At 38.9% G+C, this 20,923-nt stretch overlaps 1 protein-coding gene across 4 annotated transcripts in view; it reads right to left on the minus strand.

Annotated features, from left to right (window-relative positions):
• Positions 1 to 20,632, minus strand: part of PAK6 (p21 (RAC1) activated kinase 6) — a 46,300-nt gene extending 25,668 nt beyond the window's left edge. Inside the window, exons 1-3 of one of the 4 annotated variants that reach the window (XM_014061128.2) lie at positions 20,300 to 20,632; positions 18,708 to 18,776; positions 4,443 to 4,651 (exon numbers count right to left, since the gene is read on the minus strand). In XM_014061128.2, the coding sequence (XP_013916603.1) occupies positions 4,443 to 4,646 (204 nt within the window). In that variant the 5' untranslated portion in view covers positions 4,647 to 4,651; positions 18,708 to 18,776; positions 20,300 to 20,632. Of the gene's footprint in view, positions 1 to 4,442; positions 4,652 to 5,329; positions 5,348 to 18,707; positions 18,777 to 19,883; positions 20,264 to 20,299 lie in introns of those variants that run through there. The other 3 variants (XM_014061127.2, XM_014061126.2, XM_014061131.2) reach the window with 3 other exon arrangements.
• Between the last annotated feature and the right edge of the window lie 291 nt (positions 20,633 to 20,923).

Genomic DNA, 20,923 nt, shown 5'->3' on the forward strand with positions numbered 1-20,923 from the left:
CTTTTGTATATATAAAAAGTGATTCATGCATTTCTCCATCGAGAGGGATCTCTGGCAATCTGTGATTATTAATATCCATAATGGAGGACATTTACTCCCACAGATTATCTTATTACAGTCTTTTCCGAAATGCCAGATAGAAGGAACTGTCACTCATTAAACAATGTTCTAAATACCAGCATCTAGCTTATCTGTTTTGAAATAATTTGGAGAAATTGCTGCTTCAAAGATGTCCTGTTCTGTTATATTATGACATTTCTGAAACAAATCCAAACCTAAAATCAACTTACTTACCTTCCTTCCTTCCTTCCTTCCTTCCTTCCTTCCTTCCTTCCTTCCTTCCCTCCCTCCCTCCCTCCCTCCCTCCCTCCCTCCCTCCCTCCCTCCCTCCCTCCCTCTCTCTATATATATGATATTTACATGCTGCACATCTTCTGGACAACTGGAAACAAGCAACAAATAACTACAAGCAAGTCTTAGTAACAAAATATTAGGTTTTCTCTCTTCGGTCTGATGATAATGGCATCATCACAGTCTGTGTGTAAACATGCATCTATGTTTGGCTATTTTCTTATTGGCAACAGTGTGATTTGGTCTGTCAACCACTTTATGGTTTACAAGACTGCTGCGAGCAAAAGGATTAGGCTTCTCACTGTGAAAAGAAGAATAGATGGCACAAGGAGTCCCTTTTTCAGAGATTACTTTATCACTTCCATTTTATTCAAAGCCATAATCTTTCCTAGTAACAATGGTTACATTAACAAAGAAGAACAAATCTGAATATTCATCTTATATTACTTTATACATTTTTTTCCTCCCTGGACTGAGAAAATGGATAGGTTTACTACCCATATCCTGAGGTAAGGTATGACCAGGCAAACTGCATAATAATTTAGGATTTGTGTAAAACTCACTGTACTGATTTGTAAACTCATGGTTTATGGCTCTGATGAACTGTGACTTAGTCAATGAACTATGATTAAAAGCAATGTATAAACCAGATCAATAGCTAAATAGTCGAGATGTGAAATGGAAATCATTCTAAAAAAATCTTACGAATTTAGAGAATAAACTTCTCCAAAACTTTTGAGAATGCAACTAAATGGCATTTTTAGATGGCTTAAGCTTAAGATGACAGGGACTTTCCAAATATCAACATCCTGGTCATGAAATTCCCTTCAAAAGGAAGGGAAGAGTTGCCCTATTCCTGATGGTTATTACATATTCAATGGATACAATTATCATATATAGCCTGCCTGCACGTTTACTTTCCTTTTCAAATACATGTTGCTGTCCTAATCATAGATTCTAAACGGTTTTCAATCATAGGAAAAAAACCCATAAAATCATAGAAACATATAAAATTGGTGTAAAAGTACAATATAATACAAAATTACACATGCTGGATAAAATATAGCAACCAGGCAAGATACAGGTAGTCCTTGACTTACAACAGTTCATTTAGTGGCCTTTCAAAGTTACAATGGCACTGAAAAAAGTGACATGACCATTTTTCACACTTATAACCATTGCAGCATCCCCCTGTGATTTACATCTGGATGCTTAACAATTGATTCACATTTACGATGGTTGTAGTGTCCCAGGGTCATATGATCACCTTCTGACAAGCAAAATCAATGAGGAAACCAGATTCACGTAACAACTGTGTTACTAATTTAACCGCTTAACAAATAAGGCAAAAAAAGTCGTAAAATGGGACAAAACTCAGTTAACAAATTTCTTACTTAGCAACATAAATTTTGGGCTCAGTTATGCTTGTAAGTTGAGGACTACCTGTGCAATAGAAAGAGTAATCTCAAGTATTTCAGCAAACAATAGAGCGAAGGCCAGGACAGCAATCAATATTTATCCCAGACACAAATAGAATCATAGTGCTGGAAGGGAGCTTGGAGGTCTTCTAATCCAATCTCCTGTCCAATCAGGAATCCTTATAACTTCCCAGACAAATGAATGTCCAATCTTTTCTTGAAAACCTCCAGTGACAAAGGCAAATTGTTTCATTGATTAATCATTCTCACTGTCATGAAATTTATCTTTAGTTCCAGGTAGGATTGCTCTTTAACGAGGTTCTACCCATTGCTTCTTATTCTGCTCCCTCACCTCTGTAATTGCCCTCAATACTGGAAGACAGTATCATGTCACTCCTAATGTTTCTCTTCATTAGGCTAGATGTACCTACCGTATTTTTCGGAGTATAAGATGCACCTTTTTGCCTCAAAAAAGAGGCTGAAAATCTGGGTGCATCTTATACACTGAATACAACATTTTTGCCTCCCAAAACCCCACCCCCTTCACCAAAATGGCCGTGCATAGCCTTTAGGAGGCTTTCAGAGTGCTCCTGGGGGCTGGGGAGGCAAGACATGAGTGAAAAATGAGCCATTTTTTGCTCAATTTTGTCCCCCCCCCCCCAGCCTCCAGGAGCACTCTATAAGCCTCTTAAAAGCTATGCATGCCCTTTTTTTTGACAAAAATGTGCCTGTTTTCACAAAAAATGGCCCAATTGTTTTGCTCATTTCTGGGGGGGGGCACTCCCCAGGCGCACTCTACAAGGCTCCTGAAGGCTATTCATGCTCTTTTTTTGAAAAAAAATGGGCCCGTTCTCACAAAAAAACGGGCCATTTTTGGGTGGTCAGCAGAGTGCAAAAACTTTTTTTTAATTTGCCTCTTCAAAATCTTGGTGCATTTTATAATCCGGTGCATTTTATACTCTGAAAAATGCAGTATACTATATCCACAACACTGGATGCTTGATCTACCATGCACTATCATATCCTTGATCCACTAAGTTAATCACTTTATCAAAGAAGGCAATAAAGTGTATATAGCACAATTTGTTTTTAACAAACCCATAGTGGCTTCTATTAATTGCTTACAAACGTGTTGCTTGCTTATCTGTTCTAGGATTTTCCAAGGTATTGATGGCAAAGTGATTATTCTGTAGTTTCTGGTTCCATTTTATTTCTTTCTTTCTTTCTTTCTTTCTTTCTTTCTTTTTTTTTTTTTTTTTGCTTTTTTAACCTGTTTTCCTGACCTGACTCCCACAGTGGTATTTTTGATAGGTTGGACATTTTTTTCCCTTCTATATGAAGACAGATGCAAAGAAGAAATTAAGCAGTTCTGCTTTTTCCCTGCTGCCTATCACAGTTTTTCCCTCTTCTCCTATCAGAGGACCTAGTATTTCCTTGAGTTTCTTTTTATTCCTTACATATCAAAAGAACCTTTTTTTGTTATTTTTGGAAGTCTTGCCTCATTCTGAGCCTTAGCTTTCCTTAAATCCTTGCGGATTTAGGCTATTTTCTGATATTGTGCTCTAGTTATGAATTCCTTTCCATTTTATTTTACGTTTATCATTTTTGTCCCTGGTTATTTTTCCCCTTTAGGTTTTCTGTCCATGGAATACTTCCTAACTGTTTCTTACTTTGCTGAAATCAGCTCTATTAAAATCTAAAACACTAGTCTGACTTTGTTCAATTATCTGTGCCTGCATTATGATGAATTCTAGTATGATATGGTCACTCTACCTGAAAGTTCCTATGACTTCCATCCCTTCTATCATTTCATCCCTATTAGTAAGGATTAAGTCCAGTGTACTTGACCCTGGAATCTTTTTGATCTTCCAATTGCTTCAGAGTTTGTCTCCCAGTTTATGTCAGGTTAGTTAAGGTACCCCATTATTACAGTTGTGTGCTTCCTGCACATCTTATTTTATTGAATACCAAAATGTTTAACTTTTTCCTCTGCTTGGTTGGGAGACCGGTAGTATACCCCTTTCCCAATATCCCGAGAAGTGGAAATTAGAAGAAGCATATTCACCCATATTGAATGCGCAGACTGCATAGATTCTATTGTTCTTTCTACACAGCAAATATATATATATGAGTTGAGCCTTTTTAAATATGTCTAGTAAAAGCATAATATATTATGTGGATAAATCCACACTAAAACTAAACTACCACATTTGACACGAGATGAAGTGAATTCTAGTCAATGCCATAATTCAATCTGCTGATGTACTGAAACTACAACTCTCAAGATTCCCACTATTTAGCCAAGAGTACCAATTCTGGGGAGTTGTAGCCCCAACATACCTGAAAGATGCCACATGGGAAAAACTAATATAATCAACATGTTAGTTTGCAGCTCTTTCCAGATTTGCTGTAACAGACTAAGGCAGAAATCTACCACTGGAAAATATTTGCCAGAAATGTCCCCAAACAATATACTTAATGAATCATATTGAAGATTGATGAAGTTCTGATTTGCTTCTCCAGCAATTTTTTTCCCAATTCTTCAACTCTTATTCATACCTGTATTTTATCATGAATACTAAGCTTCAAGGAATACCTTGATTGGAGGCAAGGAAAGATACATACGTGAACTAGATAATTAGAAAGTGGAGAGTGCTAATATTTTCTTCTTACCTTCATAGGCTGAAGCTGTACCCGTGTAATCCTTGAAGGGTCTACAACAGGTTTGGGACGTTTCAGAGTGTCCAAAATATTCTGCCATTGAGGTGGCAAGCCAATAAACTTCCCTTCCTTTGGATCAAATGATGTGTGTACACGATGCTCAAAATTCTGAGGAGCAGAGATTTCAGGTCGCTTCTTTTTCTTCTTGCGAAACATTGTGCCTGAATGAGAGAGAACAAATGCACTGGATAGTTTATTGGACTTTACCCAGCATCAGTTGCAAGCAATTTATACCATGTGGCATTTAGTAACACCATCTGAGAACCACATCCATTAAAAGTTGTTCGTCTAGTTCAGCAGAAAGCAAAACGGCATCATAGATGCCACCCTGCATCCATGGTTCCTCCTTGCTAAAACAGACTGAAAACTTTTAATTTAGTAGTTTTAATGGCTGTGAATATGACAAGATTTAACTAATACAATTGCTTTCCAGATGACTTTCTCTTTCTACATAATTTGGATTCCTTTTACCAATTTAAAGAACTGCAGAGTAGGAGGAATAAATATAGCTTAAAAGAATAAAAAAGACTGAAAAATAAAAAGCGTTATTTTTTTTCTGAAAAAAAAACCCCAAGAAAAAAATCAATTTTTAAGAAGTCTATATAAGCCATAATAATTATTAAGCTTAGTTGGGCCTAGAATCAGAGAATGAAGATGACTCAAAAAATGTCCATGTAATAAAATATTTTTCTTATTTGGACTACTGATGCTTATTATTAGATTTCGATCCGTTGCAGACAATGAATCACAGTAATAATCTCACTATGGCTGCCAGTATAGAAAATCAGAAGAGTAAGGTACTCTAAGCAATCATGTTACTGATATTTATGTTTTCATACTCAGGTTTATGAATCTTGTAAAAACAGCATCCGGCACCATCTTCTGGTTGCTTTCTTCTGCAGATTAGAATTTAACATCAGTTTTATGGATTAGTAAACACTGTCTTTTGCTATTAGGGTGCAAATAAAGTGACTGTCTGAATATGTTACATATTCCTTTAAGTATTAATTGAGTCACTCACTGTTTATTGCCTGTCTAGAAATGTATGGTGTTTTCCTTGAACCACACTACCTTCAAGTATTCGATGCTATGTTTATGGAGTGAGAAAGGATTTATCCTGCTATGATTTTGGTTATTTCTATAACCAATCAAAGAAATAATTTCCCCATTCATCCTTTAGGGGGGGAAATCCTTTATTTTGTAAGTGTGAATGAATAAAGGCCTGGAGAGGAATAAATTCACTTGTTAATGATTACTACATTGTTGCTATTATCATTATTATTATTGATGCACGTTATAATATTAATTCCTCTTCTACCACTCTGTCAAGATTTGTTTTTACTCAAAGACAGCTGCAAGTTGCAGAACTGCAATAATTCAGAAGCATATTCTGATATTCTTGTTTCTTTCCCTATATCACAATACCAAGAGCTTTGCCTCACCTAGCAAAGATATGAGATTTCCCTAGTAGAAATGAACTGCATTTGGTTGTATTGCAAGAATAATTCAATATTTTGCTGTCCAATATATTAATTATTTGAACAGACCCAAATTTAATTTTCTGTTAATAATACTTGGGTTGGAACATGAGTAAGAGACACGGTGCCTATGGTACCAGTGTGTCAACAGGTGCTTGGTGCCTATAGGTCTCTACTTGAAATGTAATTATAAACTTTAAAAAAGTGATGGTGATTGTAGAAAAGAAAGTGCCACCTTCTAGCTATAGTAGGCCTTTGGTTTCCCTACGGCTCCATACAGGGTTCTTACAAAATGACAATACTTTCCACAAAACAGCTATAACATTTTAATTTCATTGCACTTTCAATGTAATTGACTGACTCTGGACATCCGCCCTTCATATGCATGTCTTATGTTGTTCTAATGTGTTTGTGTTATTCCTTTGTTCTACACTGCCCAGTATCTCACAATTATGGCAGTCTACAAGTATGGTAAGATAATACTAAGAAAGAGAAGGAGAAAGAAGAGAGCTCTGATCTTTTAAAGGAATTTTTTCCCTTGTACTGGGAAAAAGAGAAATTGGGGAGATAAAGAAACGCTCAAAGTTTGACCACAGCAGCCATTTTGTAACTAGGTAAACCTCACTGTGCCATCCATCTTTTAATCACAGAACATCTTTTCAAAATTTAGATGAGCTGAATTTTGAACGCTGTCTAAATTTGGGCTTCAGTATAGCTGTTTATATACAACAAAGCCTTAGGTTAACATTGTGCTATAAAAACATTTGATGATTTATCCTCTAGCCAAACAACCAGCAGCTTCTTGCAGAGCTTTTCCGCATTTAGCAGATTTTAGCTGCCTGCCAGCTTTTCAACTTCACAAGAAGCTCTCTTGAGCCTGCGCACGCTACTAGAGTATAGATATTCTTGCTCTAAATTTGGGTCAGAGGTATAGCTGAATTTAGTAGGAATAATTTGTACTGCAGCAGTTACAGGCTTGTTTTAGCAATATTAACAATATCTCCTCTCACACTTCAGTGCCATGCTTACCAACAGAACTACATTCTGTATTGTAATCAAAAGGAGTGCATTCAAGTAAAACATTCTACACTGTCCTATTTTCTGAGGCCAGAAACATCTAAAATAACTGAATAAATTACCTGTTCACAAAAGATCTCAAATGTAATAACTAGGCTATTAAAGAGACACACACAATTTACTTTTTAAGGGTAAAGTAGAATTATCCTTTTTTTCAAAATAAATCCTACACCTGAGGAAATCTGACAAAGAAATATCCAAATGGTTCATTGAAGGCAAACCCTGACAGAAAGAACCATCAAATCCTGTCCAATATTCTTAAAAGAAAACTGCTGAAGTAACAAAGCAGTTGTGAGTAGTGAGCTCTTATTTGACTGACAAAACTACAAGCTCATTTGGATAATACTACTTCATTTGGTAGTTGTTTTGCATGATCCAACATCTGCCAGATGCGCAGGATTTACAGCTGCTAAAATTCTCAGCCAGCTAAGATTTCTAAGAATTGTAATCCCAAATGTCTGGAAGGTGTTAGGTTGGAGAAGGCTGAGCTATACAGCATATTAAAATTGCTTTAGTGAAGTCCAAGGCACATTAATCACTATGCTCCTATTCAAATAGCATATCTTATTATCATATAACTCTATCCAATATCTTAGACTAGAGTTACAACCAAGGGTTGTACTAAGACAATCCAAGTTCCTAATAATAAAACAGCCAGTACTATATAACTTTTTTAACAGCTGACTGAACTTTAGCAACTGTGAGCTATCATAAGTAAATATTGACTTCTGGAGGAAAGCCAAGATATAAACTTAGTAAAAAAATATCAACATGTGAAATCTGCCTTGTCTCACCTTCCGTGACATATCACCTTATTAATGAAATACAGTCAAGGATATGAAGGCATTCTAACATATATGAAGTATTGAGACCATCCAGATCTTGGCTACAGGAGCTTAGTAGAAGAAATTCTGGCAACTGATTTGTTCAAATCGAAAAGGTTAACACTACAATACCGTGATGTAGAGGACTACTTTGTCTAGAGCAGTAATGGCGAATCTATGGTACCCATGTCAAAGGTGACATGCCACAAGTTTTGGGAGACAAGCTAATGTTTGCCAACACCCCAAAACAACTATTCTTGAAAGCATATCCTAGCATGATTTTTGGAGACTATGTGAGAATGAGTTATGCTCTCGTGCAGCCTCTGGAGCCTCTGAAAAAATGTGTGAGAGCAAAAAATTCTTTTGTGCTATTTTCAGGTGCTGTAGAAGCCATGGAAGAGTGTTCTCAGAAGCCGCTTCAAGAACCAAAGCCTTGTGTGACCCAGATCTACCTCAGATAGGCCGCAGGGGCCTGTGAATGGAAAGAGAACACTACCTGAAGGTAATTGGCACACAGCAGCTACTGGGGATCACACATGATTGGGCTGTATTTTTAAAAATAAATATATAAAGAAATGTTTCTTTTTTGTTTGAGTGTGTGTGTGAGAGAGAAAGAGAAAGGGGGGGGGAGCATTGAAGTCAGCCTAACAATAGCAGTATTTTTACTTAATTTACATGACTGAATTGTTGAAAGTGACCAAGAATTCATAAGAAAACATCAGGAAATATATTCACTTATAAAATGCATGCATTAATCATTTAACAGTGCCAGTGTGAATAACAAAGCCCAGATTAAAATAGTGTTCTCTAACTGCACTGCAACATTTTTTTCCAAATTTAGTAACTTCCAGGTGTGTTAATGTTCCAATTCCCATAATTTCTGGTCCAATTTAACATATCTCAGGGCATCTGGAAGAAGCACACCAATTTACAAACCAATATGCAAGCTTTCATGATAAATTGAGTTTAATTGACTAATAAAGGGAGAGGTTTTTGCTGAGAATAAGGGGAAAAACCAGCTGTCCCAAACAAAAAATGGCCATGGCACAGCAACAACACTGACCATAAAAGCAAGAAAGCAAGAGCAGTAAGAGGCCTTTCATTTCAGGAAAGAAAGCAAACTCCCCACACATTTGGAGACAGAAGGAGAAGACAGTTCCCACCAGTGGGAAGCTACCCACCAGACAGCAAATCTGTTTCCATTGTGTTTTCTGTGATTGAATCTTAAGTCTACATAGCCTTTGTCTATATAGAAGAATTTTCAGACCTACTGACTTTGGAATAAGACTTTTAAAATTCAGCAGAACTTTGGTTTGTCCAGAGTAATTTGTACTACCGTCAAAAAAAAGTTTTTGTTTTTAACAACTCACTATTATGGTTTTGAGAGTCTAAAAAAAATCTTTTACACAAAGTCCTCAACTTAAGACCACAATTGAGCCCGACATTTCTGTTGTTAAGTGAGACATATGTTAAGTGTGTTTTGACCCATTTTACTACCTTTCTTGCCACAGTTGTTAAGTGAATGACTGCAGTTGTTAGGAACACAGTTGTTAAGTGAATCTGGCTTCTCCATTGACTTTGCTTGTCAGAAGGTCACATGATTACATGACCTTGGGAGACTGCAATTGTCATGACTTAGTGGCCAAGCAGTTGAATTTTGATCATATGACCATAGGGATGTTGCAATAGTTGTAATAGTCTCCGAATCCGCTTCAAGGTGCTGGTCGCTACCTATAAAGCCCTACCTGGCATCGGACCTGGGTACCTGAGAGACCGCCTCCTGCCGATTACCTCCCTCAGACCGATAAGATCTCACAGGTTAGGTCTCCTCCGGATTCCATCTGCCAGCCAATGTTGGCTGGCGACTCCCCAGGGGAGAGCCTTCTCTGTTGCAGCTCCAGCCCTCTGGAGTGACCTCCCCGTGGAGATCCGGATCCTTACTACCCTCCCGGCCTTCCGCAAAGCCACCAAGTCCTGGCTGCTCCAGCAGGCCGGGGGGCTTGTGAAACACCCAGCCCCATGGAAATTGTGAATGTTGCGTCTTTTTTTTTTTAAGTGTTGTCTTGTCTAGTTATCCCCTTTCCCTTGTCTGTTGTGAGCCGCCCGGAGTCCTCCGGGAGTGGGCGGCATACAAGACAAATAAAATGAAATGAATGAAATGTACATATGAAAAATGGTCATGTCACTTTTTTCAGTGCCATTGTAACTTCGAAAGGTCAGTGAACAAACTGTTCTAAGTCGAGGACTACTTGTAGTATGTAGAAGAATTTAGGCATGGTGGTACGCACAGTTTAAAATTTGCAATTCCCTTGGATTCAAGTAGTTTATTTTTGGATCCTGGCCCATTTGTTTTATCTTGCTTTCCCTTCCACCAGAAAGAGCACTTTCTTAATTTGGGATTTTTTGAAGATGAATTAATGAAGAATTTAGTGGTTGTAATTAGCAGTGATATTTCCCTCTGACTCAAATCTAATTGATTTATGGACTAAGGATTAGGATTTCATTTTTGGGTTAATATTAGCCAACTTTCAAGTATGCATCCAAAAAAGCTTACCAGAAACAAATCACACATTCAGTGATTTCTCAAATAAGACAATTGCACCTGTAGATACAGCACCTACTTGATTTAGAAAGATACACACACTTCAAATGTGTTCATAGATTTATCAGTACCATCTTCAACAGCCATGCATTTGACAAAATATAATCAATGACAGTTGCTTTGCACCTCCCAAAACTATTTTAACAATAGCTAATGCCAGATAATCGAGCATAATTTTAAATAATAAAGTATAAGGTTTCATAAAAATGCAGAAAATGTAAATTTTAAAACCTTTCCAATTTAATAAGCAGAGAGGTTGCATTTCAAGATCCCTGAGCAACTGCATCGAACCAGCCACTTACAGCTTTTGTTTCTCATTCATTAAATACTAGGTTTCAATATTGGTAGAATATATTTGCGTCTCTCTCTTTCTTAGAAAAAAACATGAAACAAGCACTTTTAAGCAATGAGTTAATACATGACATGATTTTAATTCCTAGAATATGGAATTATATGTATATGGACCTACTAAGTAAATGGAAAAATGCATACCTGAAGCTTAAGCAATCAGATAAGATCCTATTTTGTCAAATGGCTTGCACCCCAAGATGCTGATGCTTGAAGAATCTTACTAGCTTGTAGTCTTTCCAGTTCTGCATTTACATTTGCACTGAAATGCCACAAGCATAAATAATCAGTCACTGCCATGAAGCAAAAGCCGCTGGAGACTGAAATTCTCTCCATGATCAATCCCTGCTGCCAGGGAGCCACATCCTATTTTTCAACTCCAGATCTAGCCTTTTCATAGATAATGTAATTCCAAAGGCTGTCACATCTCCCAATAAGTATGAGGGTCTCCCACACCACCACCCCCAAGCTGGCAGATTCAGAGCAGAGGGAGGGATTAGCTGAGAGGAGGAGCGAGACAAGAAAAAAGGGTCAGGGGAAGACAAGGGGAAAGGAGAGATTTTTTTTTTCTCATAAGGAAGAGGAGCTGCCAGGTAGGAAATTTCCAAAATGGCAAACGTGACAGAAAGGGGTAGTATGGAGACAGCAACAAAGAGCTATTGTTTATTTTTTTACTTCCTTTCAAAGGGGGGGGGGGGGGAATTGCCACTAGTTCGGAACTGAGAAATTTAGAAATGTAAACCAATCCTACTGCTAACAATAGGTCTTTGTTAGCCAAAATAGGCAGAAACTACATAAGAGATTCAGCATCCATGATGTCTTGACATTCATATAAGCAGCAATAGATCCGACATGCATCATTCATTTTTAGATCACATATTTTTCAACTAGATTAACTAGGCATGGGTGAAAAGCCCTCCAAATTAAATGCAATTCCACAAATACTTGACTGCAGGTTTGATCTAATTACTCCATGTGATTCATTTCACTGGTCCTTTGTTTGATCCCAGGTCCTCATCTCCACTTGGAATTTAGTAAGCCTTAAAAAGTTGCAACTGCTGATACGCATACTACTTTTCCCTTTTTCTTCTTCCTTACCTTCTATTGCTATTATTTATTTGTTTGTTTGTTATTGAGATTTTAATCAAGAGTTCCATAGAACAGAAGACTGCTTTTTATTTTTCTTGTTTTTTCCTAGAATCTTACATGAACTCTGTGGTTCTATGCTAGTGCTGTTACTATTCACCTTTTGACCATATTAGAAATGTGTGATTCCATTTTTGTGTGGGACTTTTGTTGCAAAAAAAAGGAAGATGATGTGAAAAATCAGGGTGTTACTGGGGAAAACAAAATATATTCACTTTGAATTTCTTCCAATGGTGTTCTGAATGGCTCTATGCACTTCAGTGCCTTCCACTCAGGAGCAAACAAACTGATTATGTCAAGTACTTGAACCATGTATAATACTGAAAATGGATCAGGGATTTAACAAAAGCACAAGTAATACCAGCAGGAAAAAAATATTCAGAATCCATCAGCTATATAGTCAACATATTCTATAAGCAGTCCCCATTACCCTTGCAAAGTAAGAGAGTTGTGGTTAAAACTAAACAGGAAAACCTGATCCTAACAAAGGATAACTAAAAAGTTGCTGCTGGAACTTTTTTACTTCCAGTCATTACTATAAAGAAAACCAAATTCTACTATACATCTTACCATAAGTATTGAATCAGAGAGACATTGGAAAAACTCATGGCAGAATGAAATTCTGCTATACCGGAGCCAGAGGCCTCAATATTCCTGCCCATAATGATCACTGGGGAAACAAAGTGGAGTCTGAGACCCCTTGTATCAGCTCCCAAGGGATACTACTGAATATATACACTAGAAGAATGTCCAACTGCTGCTATATTCACCAAGTGCATACAGAGTATTTCTGATCTAATTATCTAATAATTTTTACAAGGTGATCTGACATAAATTAAAAGAAGTCCAAATAAGGCAGCTTTCCCTTCCCCAATACTGTATTTGGGTTGGTTTTGTTTTCATTTGTTTATTAAATGTGTATGTCACCCAATAAATACCCAATGACTCTGGTCTGAATAGGAAGAATCCCATTTGCTTCCATTGAAAGTCAAATAAAAGCTTCTACCTGATCTGGAATTGTTTTTTTTTCAGGTTTCATGGTCACTGAAAAGATAGTAGTTCTTGTCCAATGACTGGTCGCTTAATGGCCATTTAAAGTTACGATGGACGTCCTGGGGGTATGACCCAGATTCGAAGTTCTGATGATTCCCTCCCCCTCCCTCCAGGGAAGGGAGCATTTGGCTACCAGGTTGCATTTATGACTGTTTGCAGTGTCTTGTGATTATATAACCATGTTTTACTACTGTTCTGGCCCATAGCAGCAACTTAATGACAATGGCATTAGCTTAACGACTGCCACAAAAATGGTCAGAAAACTGGTTCAGTCATACAAGTTACGACTGTGATGGGTAAGTTCAATTATGGCTGTAATTTGAGGACTACCTATGTCCACACTGGCTTGAATATAAGATGTGCAAATTTCCTCAGCCAAAATGGGAAAGTAAAAGATGATGTAGCCAAACCACAGCATATACAGCATACAGACTGCAAAAACTGATAGCTGAAAATCGGGGAAACTATTAAATTTCAATTACACTATGGTTCTTTTTTACAACATTGACTTGTAACTATTGTGGACTGCAGTTATCATGTGGACCACGATATCATGTAGAATTCTTGTGTTTAAGTTTTAAAATATCTAAACACACATGTTCATGGCATTTTAAAAATACAAAACTTATAACTCATTTCTCAGATCAATTTAATCAACTCAACTGAATTTTGCCCAGTATAAAAATCTAGCAATAAGAAGAGGTATCGATATTAGCCATGGTATCTGCCAAGCTGACCACTCTTCCCCAACTTGACATCTACTAATGTTTTGGTAGGTAACATATACAGTATCTTGTTCTGCTTCCCCTCCCCAATCCTTTTCTGCAGACATTTTTATTTGTCAGATTCTTCCTGATTTTCTTAGAAACAAAGCCCTGCTACTTTCCTAGAACTAGTATGCCTGAATGAAATGATACTTTAAATCCTTCTGTGAATATTATATTAGAAACAAGTCTCAGAGAGCTAAATATTATTTTACTGGGTATATCTAGGTACAAATGAGAAATAAACTACAAGAACCCAATTATTTTATCTAAAGTAATTTCAAGGAATGGAAAAGGAAACATAAAATGAAGCCCTCAACTTTTATTTGCTTTTGTTTCTTTCTCAAATTAAAAATAATATCTAACCCATAACAAACACACCAGCCTTTACATCTCTGAGAACATGAATTATAAATGCCATCTGGAAGTCAACATGGTTATAAGATTGGCTCCCTCCTAACATACTAACCTGGTCCACATAATGCCCAAGTGATATTGTGGTATCTTTAATTTTGGCTATTGAATGTGTTGCTACATTGTTTGCAAACAAAGTTTTATCTATTGAAATTGTCTTTCCAATGATTATGAAATCAAAGCTTCAGGCAACATATGAATCAGCATACTATATTAAGATGAGTAAATCCTCCCAATCTCATACCCTCCAGATCTATTGGTTTATAATTCCTTTTATTTCCATGTAGAATTAATGACCATGCTACTAAAAATGATGAAAGTTATAATCCAACACTTATAGAGGGTCTGAATTAAGTAATGAGGTATATAGCATTTCTCCATGAATATTCATAATTCAGTTACTGTAACATCAAGTGATAATGAAACAGTTCTCAATGATGAAACAGTAAACCAACCTTCTCTATGATATATGGAAACTCCAATTTCCACTGTTCTCAGGCATCATGGGAGGTTGGTTGAAATTCTAGGAAATGGAGCCCTAATGTACCTGCAAGGCACAAGGCTGGGGAAAGTTGCACCATAGCATAAAGTATGCATGTCACTTCCAATCTGATAAAATGCACTGTTTTGCTCAATTTATCTTGTGAAGCCAACAATTCCAACTACATTTATTCTTGGTGAAATGTGAGTTTTAGATATGTAACACTGAATAAAATCATGGGAAGAAGGTCAGATGATTACCACTCACAAGGTAGGACCACACACAGCTTCCCATATATATTCACATCAACATAGCAACATATTTTACCATTTTGAATAGTGATGGATTTAGATTTGGTGACTCTCTAAGGCAAGCTATATAAAGTTTTGGGCACTCCTGTTAAAAGTTACACCACAAAGATTCACAAAGGTATGTACCAAAACAGGACTTTGGGTCACCACACCAAAAAATGAAAACATATACTGCATATGCCTTGTAATTTACATATAAAACCATTTTAAAATCATGCCTAAAAGTTTGCTACACAAGAGTTTAAAAAACTACAATACAATACCACCGCAAAATTCTAAAACCAAAACAATCTGAATTTTTGTTAGGCCATGCAGATTGTGGGACCCTAAGATGTAGCTTGCTTACTTTATGCTTAAATATTGCATTGATTCCATCTTGTAGCTTCTATGAAACAGTATATTAAAGCCAACTCATATGGTGATTCCTTCAGATTCCTCCAAGCGGAGGAACTCTCTGTTATGGGGTATTAGTGTATAAACTGAACTGATGGTTCATCTTTATAAAAATATACCAAAGTGCTTCTAAATATAACTTGTTGATGGCAGAAACCCATTGTGATTGAGCCATTACAGGATCTCTTTGACATACCACGAAATATCCAGTCTTATTTACTGTTAAATAGCCTTATCTGTACTTGATACAGAAGTTTCCTTTACTATAAGAAAAAAGGTAAATTAACACTTTGATTGCAGTCCTATATAGAAACCTCTTCCAATCAACAACGGCCAAGATATTTTGGAAATTCTGGCAACTATAACACTTACTAAGGGGGCATGATGGTTCAGCAGTCGAAGATGCTGAGGTTGTCAGTTAGAAAGCTGACAGCCAGGCTTTGAGACCTGAATGCAGCATGATTACTTACCCCAGCTGCTGCCCACCTAGCAGTTTGAAAAAATGCAAGTGAGAGTAGATAAATAGGTACCACTTCAGTGGGAAGGTAAGAATGAAATGGAATCAAATGGATTGGAATAGAATACAGAACAGAACAGAACAGAACTCTTTATTGGCCAAATGTGATTTAACACCCAAGGACTTTGTCTCTGGTGTATAAGCTCTCTGTACATACAAGCAACAAGTGATAATTCATGATCATAATAGTGTTCTGTGCACTTTGGCATATAGTCATGCTAGCCATATGACTATGGAAGTATCTTTGAATAATTCTGGCTCCCTCGGCTAAGAAATGGAGATGAGCACCACTGCCTAAAGTCGGACACCACTGCACTACTGGACAAGAAAAAGCTTTAACTTTACCTACACACATTGGCAATATCTGGACATTGGTGCCATTAGATATAATAGAACTTGTTTCAGAATAGACAAAGTAGTATGTTATCAATGCTATAAGCATTTCACAAATTCAAGCAACCCTTCAAATTAAAAGTGATGAGCGATGAGTACACTGTAGAACAGCCACTTAATCCTTGCACATGGTTACAGACCATGTTTTCCCCCCATAAAATCTGAAGTCTAAAAGGTTCAATAGATGAACAGATGCTTAACAATTATCTTAAATGCAATGGGGATTCATCAGTAATTTTATACCCAGGTTTTGTCACAAGTGTTACTTCATTACAAATTTCATTAGATATATATTAATAATTTGTGTTAACATAGGGAGTGTTATATTTTTGTGGTTTAGTGCTTAGAATATTAACTCCCTTTTTGGGCAGTTCCACAAACACTGATTCATTATATTGTTAAAGGAAATAACCTTCCATTCCTAATGAACCTTAACAATATGAGGTATGCTTAAAATGTGATTAAGTCTAAGGATAATAGCTCTAGATGGCATATAACATGAAACAGTTTAAAATAAACTGATAGAAAACCAACACCTAGAAAAATAACACAAATTTCAACAGATGAATTATCACAAAAGGGCCGTCTCTTACTCTAGCTCAAGGCCTGGAGGAACAGACAGGTTTTAAATGCTCACTTAAATAAGGAAAGACATATGAATCTCATGGGGGCAGAGGGACATTGCTCCAGAAGGCAGGTTTACATTTCATTTTATGACATAAAGTAAAATGGGGCTACAATTACACTAGCAACCTTGCAGAAATATTCATTGATTAAAGTGGAAACATCTTCAATTTAGCACAACTTTCCAAAAGGTATTCCTATGAATACTAAGACTCACAAAAACCTGTAGAATGTTTTGATAGGAAAGAGAAGACAATCCCTACCAAGACAGATTTGTACTTTAGCAAAATCAAGCTAGATTTTAAGGCACGCTTTCTACCTGTAAATCATAGAAATTGAACCAAACATAGACTGATAATTGCAACCACAGACATATACTTTGAAGCATTCAGGAATAACAAAGGGGAGATGGTTGGAGTTATAGTATATTTATGGTCAGATTTCTACTCTAAAGTGGACTATAGATTGTCTCTGAATTGTTTATCTGCTGCCCTTTCTATCATACCTATTAAGCAATACCTGTTACACCATATTCATAATCCATCTAAAAAACGTTGGAAAAAGGTTTGGGTGCTCATCTAGGCCAATTCTCTACTAACATAAGAATGTAGCTCACAGATAGCCTCAGCTACATACAGAAAACAAAACTCTAAAGACTTCATGCAGCAAACTGCTCTGCTGTAAAGTAGCTATAAACCTTTAAAATGTATGCTAAAGTCCACCCTGAATTTTCTCCTTGCCATTTGTACCTGATAAGATCTAGCCATGTCCTTCTAAGCCAGGGGTGGGTTTCAACCGGTTCGCGGCGGTCCCTGCGAACCAGTTGGTCGGCAAACCCGGAAGTAAGTAACTGCTGGGAACGGCGAAGGGCCCACCCGCCCGCCCGCATTCGTTACCTGGTTTTGACGAGTTCTGCGCTTCCACGCATGCGCAGGACGCATACAGCACCTGCGCGATCCTCCAGGAGCAGCTGGAGCATCGCACAGATGCCAGTACACATGCGTGCACCGCGCGCGTGCACGAGGACGCCGCCCGCCCCATTCCAACCGAACCGGTTGGAACGGGTTGAGAAACCCACCCGTTCTAAGCAATAAACAACAAATCTGCAGAGTCATAGAAATGTACATCACCATTTATAACATTTCCCCCTCTTTTTTTCATTAGACTGACCTATCTACCACTTTGCATCCAACGTCATATGTATTTAATATTTTCAAATACACAAATAGCATCTGTAGATCAAGTAGTTACTCGAATAGCTTTGCATTACACTTATTACATGGCTGGGAATTTGATTATAGGTTAATAGCCCTACACATGGTAAATAGACACACTCATCTTCCCAATTTCCAGGCCCACTCAGAGACCTTCTCAGGAGCACTGCTTCCCCACTGTTGCAAGCAGCAGCCAACCAGTGGAGAACAAGGAAAATAAGAAGGCTGCCTGGAAAGAAGCAACCCCAAAAAGTTTTCCTTCCCTCCAACCAATGAACCTGCTTAAGATTGCAGTTGCTTACTGCTATTGGACCACTAGGAGAGGTGGGAAGCCTCACCCCCTTTCCATTTTGGTGAGGTCCACCTGAGAGCAGCTGATTCTCAAATATCATTAGCAGTAATCTGTTCCTTAACACCGAATCAATGGTTGGTCAGTTGGATGTCAATGGAAAACAGGCAGAGCTTCCCAAAGCTCCAGCCTCTGGGCTTAGAGGGACAGTAAGACCACCTGTGGGTCTGCAGGTTGCCAATCTTTCTTGATTCTCTTCAAAGCTGACAATACATTTTGAAGTTCTCACCAGTTTACAGCCTGCTGCAGTCTCTTCAGTATTCAGTCTCACAGCACACTACTGTAGGTCCTTAATAGCCTGGCAAACAAGAATACACAGCAGTCAACAAACATTAGTTAAGAATTCCCACAGAGGACAAGGAACTAAACACACCCACAATTACCTTTCCGAGTAAAGGAAATAAGAATTTACCTTTCTATTATATCACTAGAACAACATTTGCAATTGCTTGCTATAAAACTGGGTTCCCCCCCCCCAACCCTACCAATCTAATCATTTCCACAATGCTTTATTAATACTGTAAATCTGAAATAGGCGTGGTCAGGGATTTGTCCAAACATTCAAAGGTCCTTGGCTAGGCAAATGGTAATAATACACATTTGTATTATACACATGCACACATCCAGCAGACATGTTGCCTACATGCAGCCTGCTTTCTGAAGCATCAGTTGGGCCATCTTTTAACTCCTTCCAGTCTGCAGTGACAGTTCCAGCTGTTCCCCCCACACACACATATTTTTTTCATTCCACACACTGCACAATTTGACAGAATTCAGAGAGAGCCACTCCCTCAAAGAGATGCCACATTGCCTCCTCCCAGGTCTGGGTTTGTTTGTTTGTTTTCCAGCTCCTCTGCCTCCTGCAAGAGTTGAAGCTGGCAGGCTGAGAGAGGAGATCCCGGCATCCCCCACCCCCACCCCACCCCCAAAAAAGATGCTAGGGAAGGCAGTTCCAGGGGAGAAGGAAGAAAGGATCGCGAACAAATTGCACTCCTGCCATTGAGCAAAGCTGATTGGAGGACGGGTTGTTGCTGGGTTACAAGAATGAAGATGAAATGAAGGCCTCCCCCAAGGAAAGACTCTTCCCTTCCCCTTCCCCCCCCACCCCCAAATAAGCCCTTGAGGGGGAGGGGATCAAAAGCTAGGTACCCTGGCAAGTAGCTCCCTTTCTCCCCGCGAGCCTATTCAATGCCCGGCTTAGCCCATCCACAGTGCCAGGAGGTGCTTTTATTGTCTGGGCGTGTGCGCTTTTCAAGTGCAGCTCCGCAGAAAAAGAGTTAAATCCTCGGGAGCCGAGACGTTAGTTGGAAGCGGACAAATCCAGCGCTCGGAGAAGAGCGAAGGCGGCGGCGGCCTCCCTCGCAAATAAACCGACGAGCCCGCCGGGGCTCAGGCTCCAGCTTACCGGCGTCCTTAATCAAGCAGCCCCCTTTTTGGGGAGGGGGAAGGAAAGCGGGAGTTAGCGCGCGTGCCGAGCCGCCGGCCCTCCGCCAAGCACGAGCGCTCAAGGGAGCGCGGGGAAGGGGGCGGAGGCCGACCTGACATGTCCGTGCAGGAGCTACGTTCACCTGACCCTGGGAGTTTTGACTTCAGGGCGTGGTGCCGAGGCAGACCTACAGCAAACACCCGCCCGGGAAGGCGCAGCTCGGGATTGCGACAGACCGCAGCAGAAAAAGCTGGCGCTGGGGCTTCAAGCAGCCTTGGGGTCGGGCCCCCACCTCCGCCCTGTAGCACAAGGCGGCCTTGTGTGGGTGTGAATCTCAAACTTGCGGTGCAGCGGTGAGCCCGTCCCCCCACCCCCAGCCCTGTTCACGAACTCACCTACGGAAAGAACCGCCTCCTTTCAGACCTGCCGCTTTCCAGAAAGCGTTGGACCACAAGGCTCGTCACTCCTGGCTGGCCGAAACAGCCGGACCATGTAGCTGCAGGAGACGAAGTTTAGGCGAGGCGAAGCCAAAGCTGATCTCCGAGCCTCAAGGCCAAAAGCTCTTGATAAACCCTTCACCTAATTGAGAAGCAACGCTGACTTCCTACTTAATGTCTGGCAGAAGCAGTTTGTTCGCTTTGTCTAGACAGGCACAGACATACCAAAGATGAACGTCTGTGGCGATTCTCAATCATCCGGGTCATGGTTGTCCCAAAGGTGCTTCCTCCCCCCCCCCCTTTCTTGGATTATTTTCCTTTGAAAACGTTTCCCTTCTCACCCAAGAAGCTTTCTTGAATGAGAAGCAAAAACCTTTTCAAAGGGGGGGAAAAGCCCAGTTGCCTTTTGGAAAAAGCACCTTTGGGACTACGGAAGAGAGTGTTATCATTAATAAGTGTGTGTGTTACAAATATGCAGATAAAATCTACATGAACCAATCAAATCAATAGTACTGTGTTCCCACCTTGCCCCTTAGCTACAAGTATGCTAAAGCTCACAACATACTGACTACTAAAAATGCA

This window comes from Thamnophis sirtalis, unplaced genomic scaffold, assembly GCF_051295495.1.
Source record: "Thamnophis sirtalis isolate CommonGarterSnake01/CBP01778 unplaced genomic scaffold, rThaSir2_p1.2 scaffold_1, whole genome shotgun sequence".
Taxonomy (NCBI): Eukaryota; Metazoa; Chordata; class Lepidosauria; order Squamata; family Natricidae; genus Thamnophis; species Thamnophis sirtalis.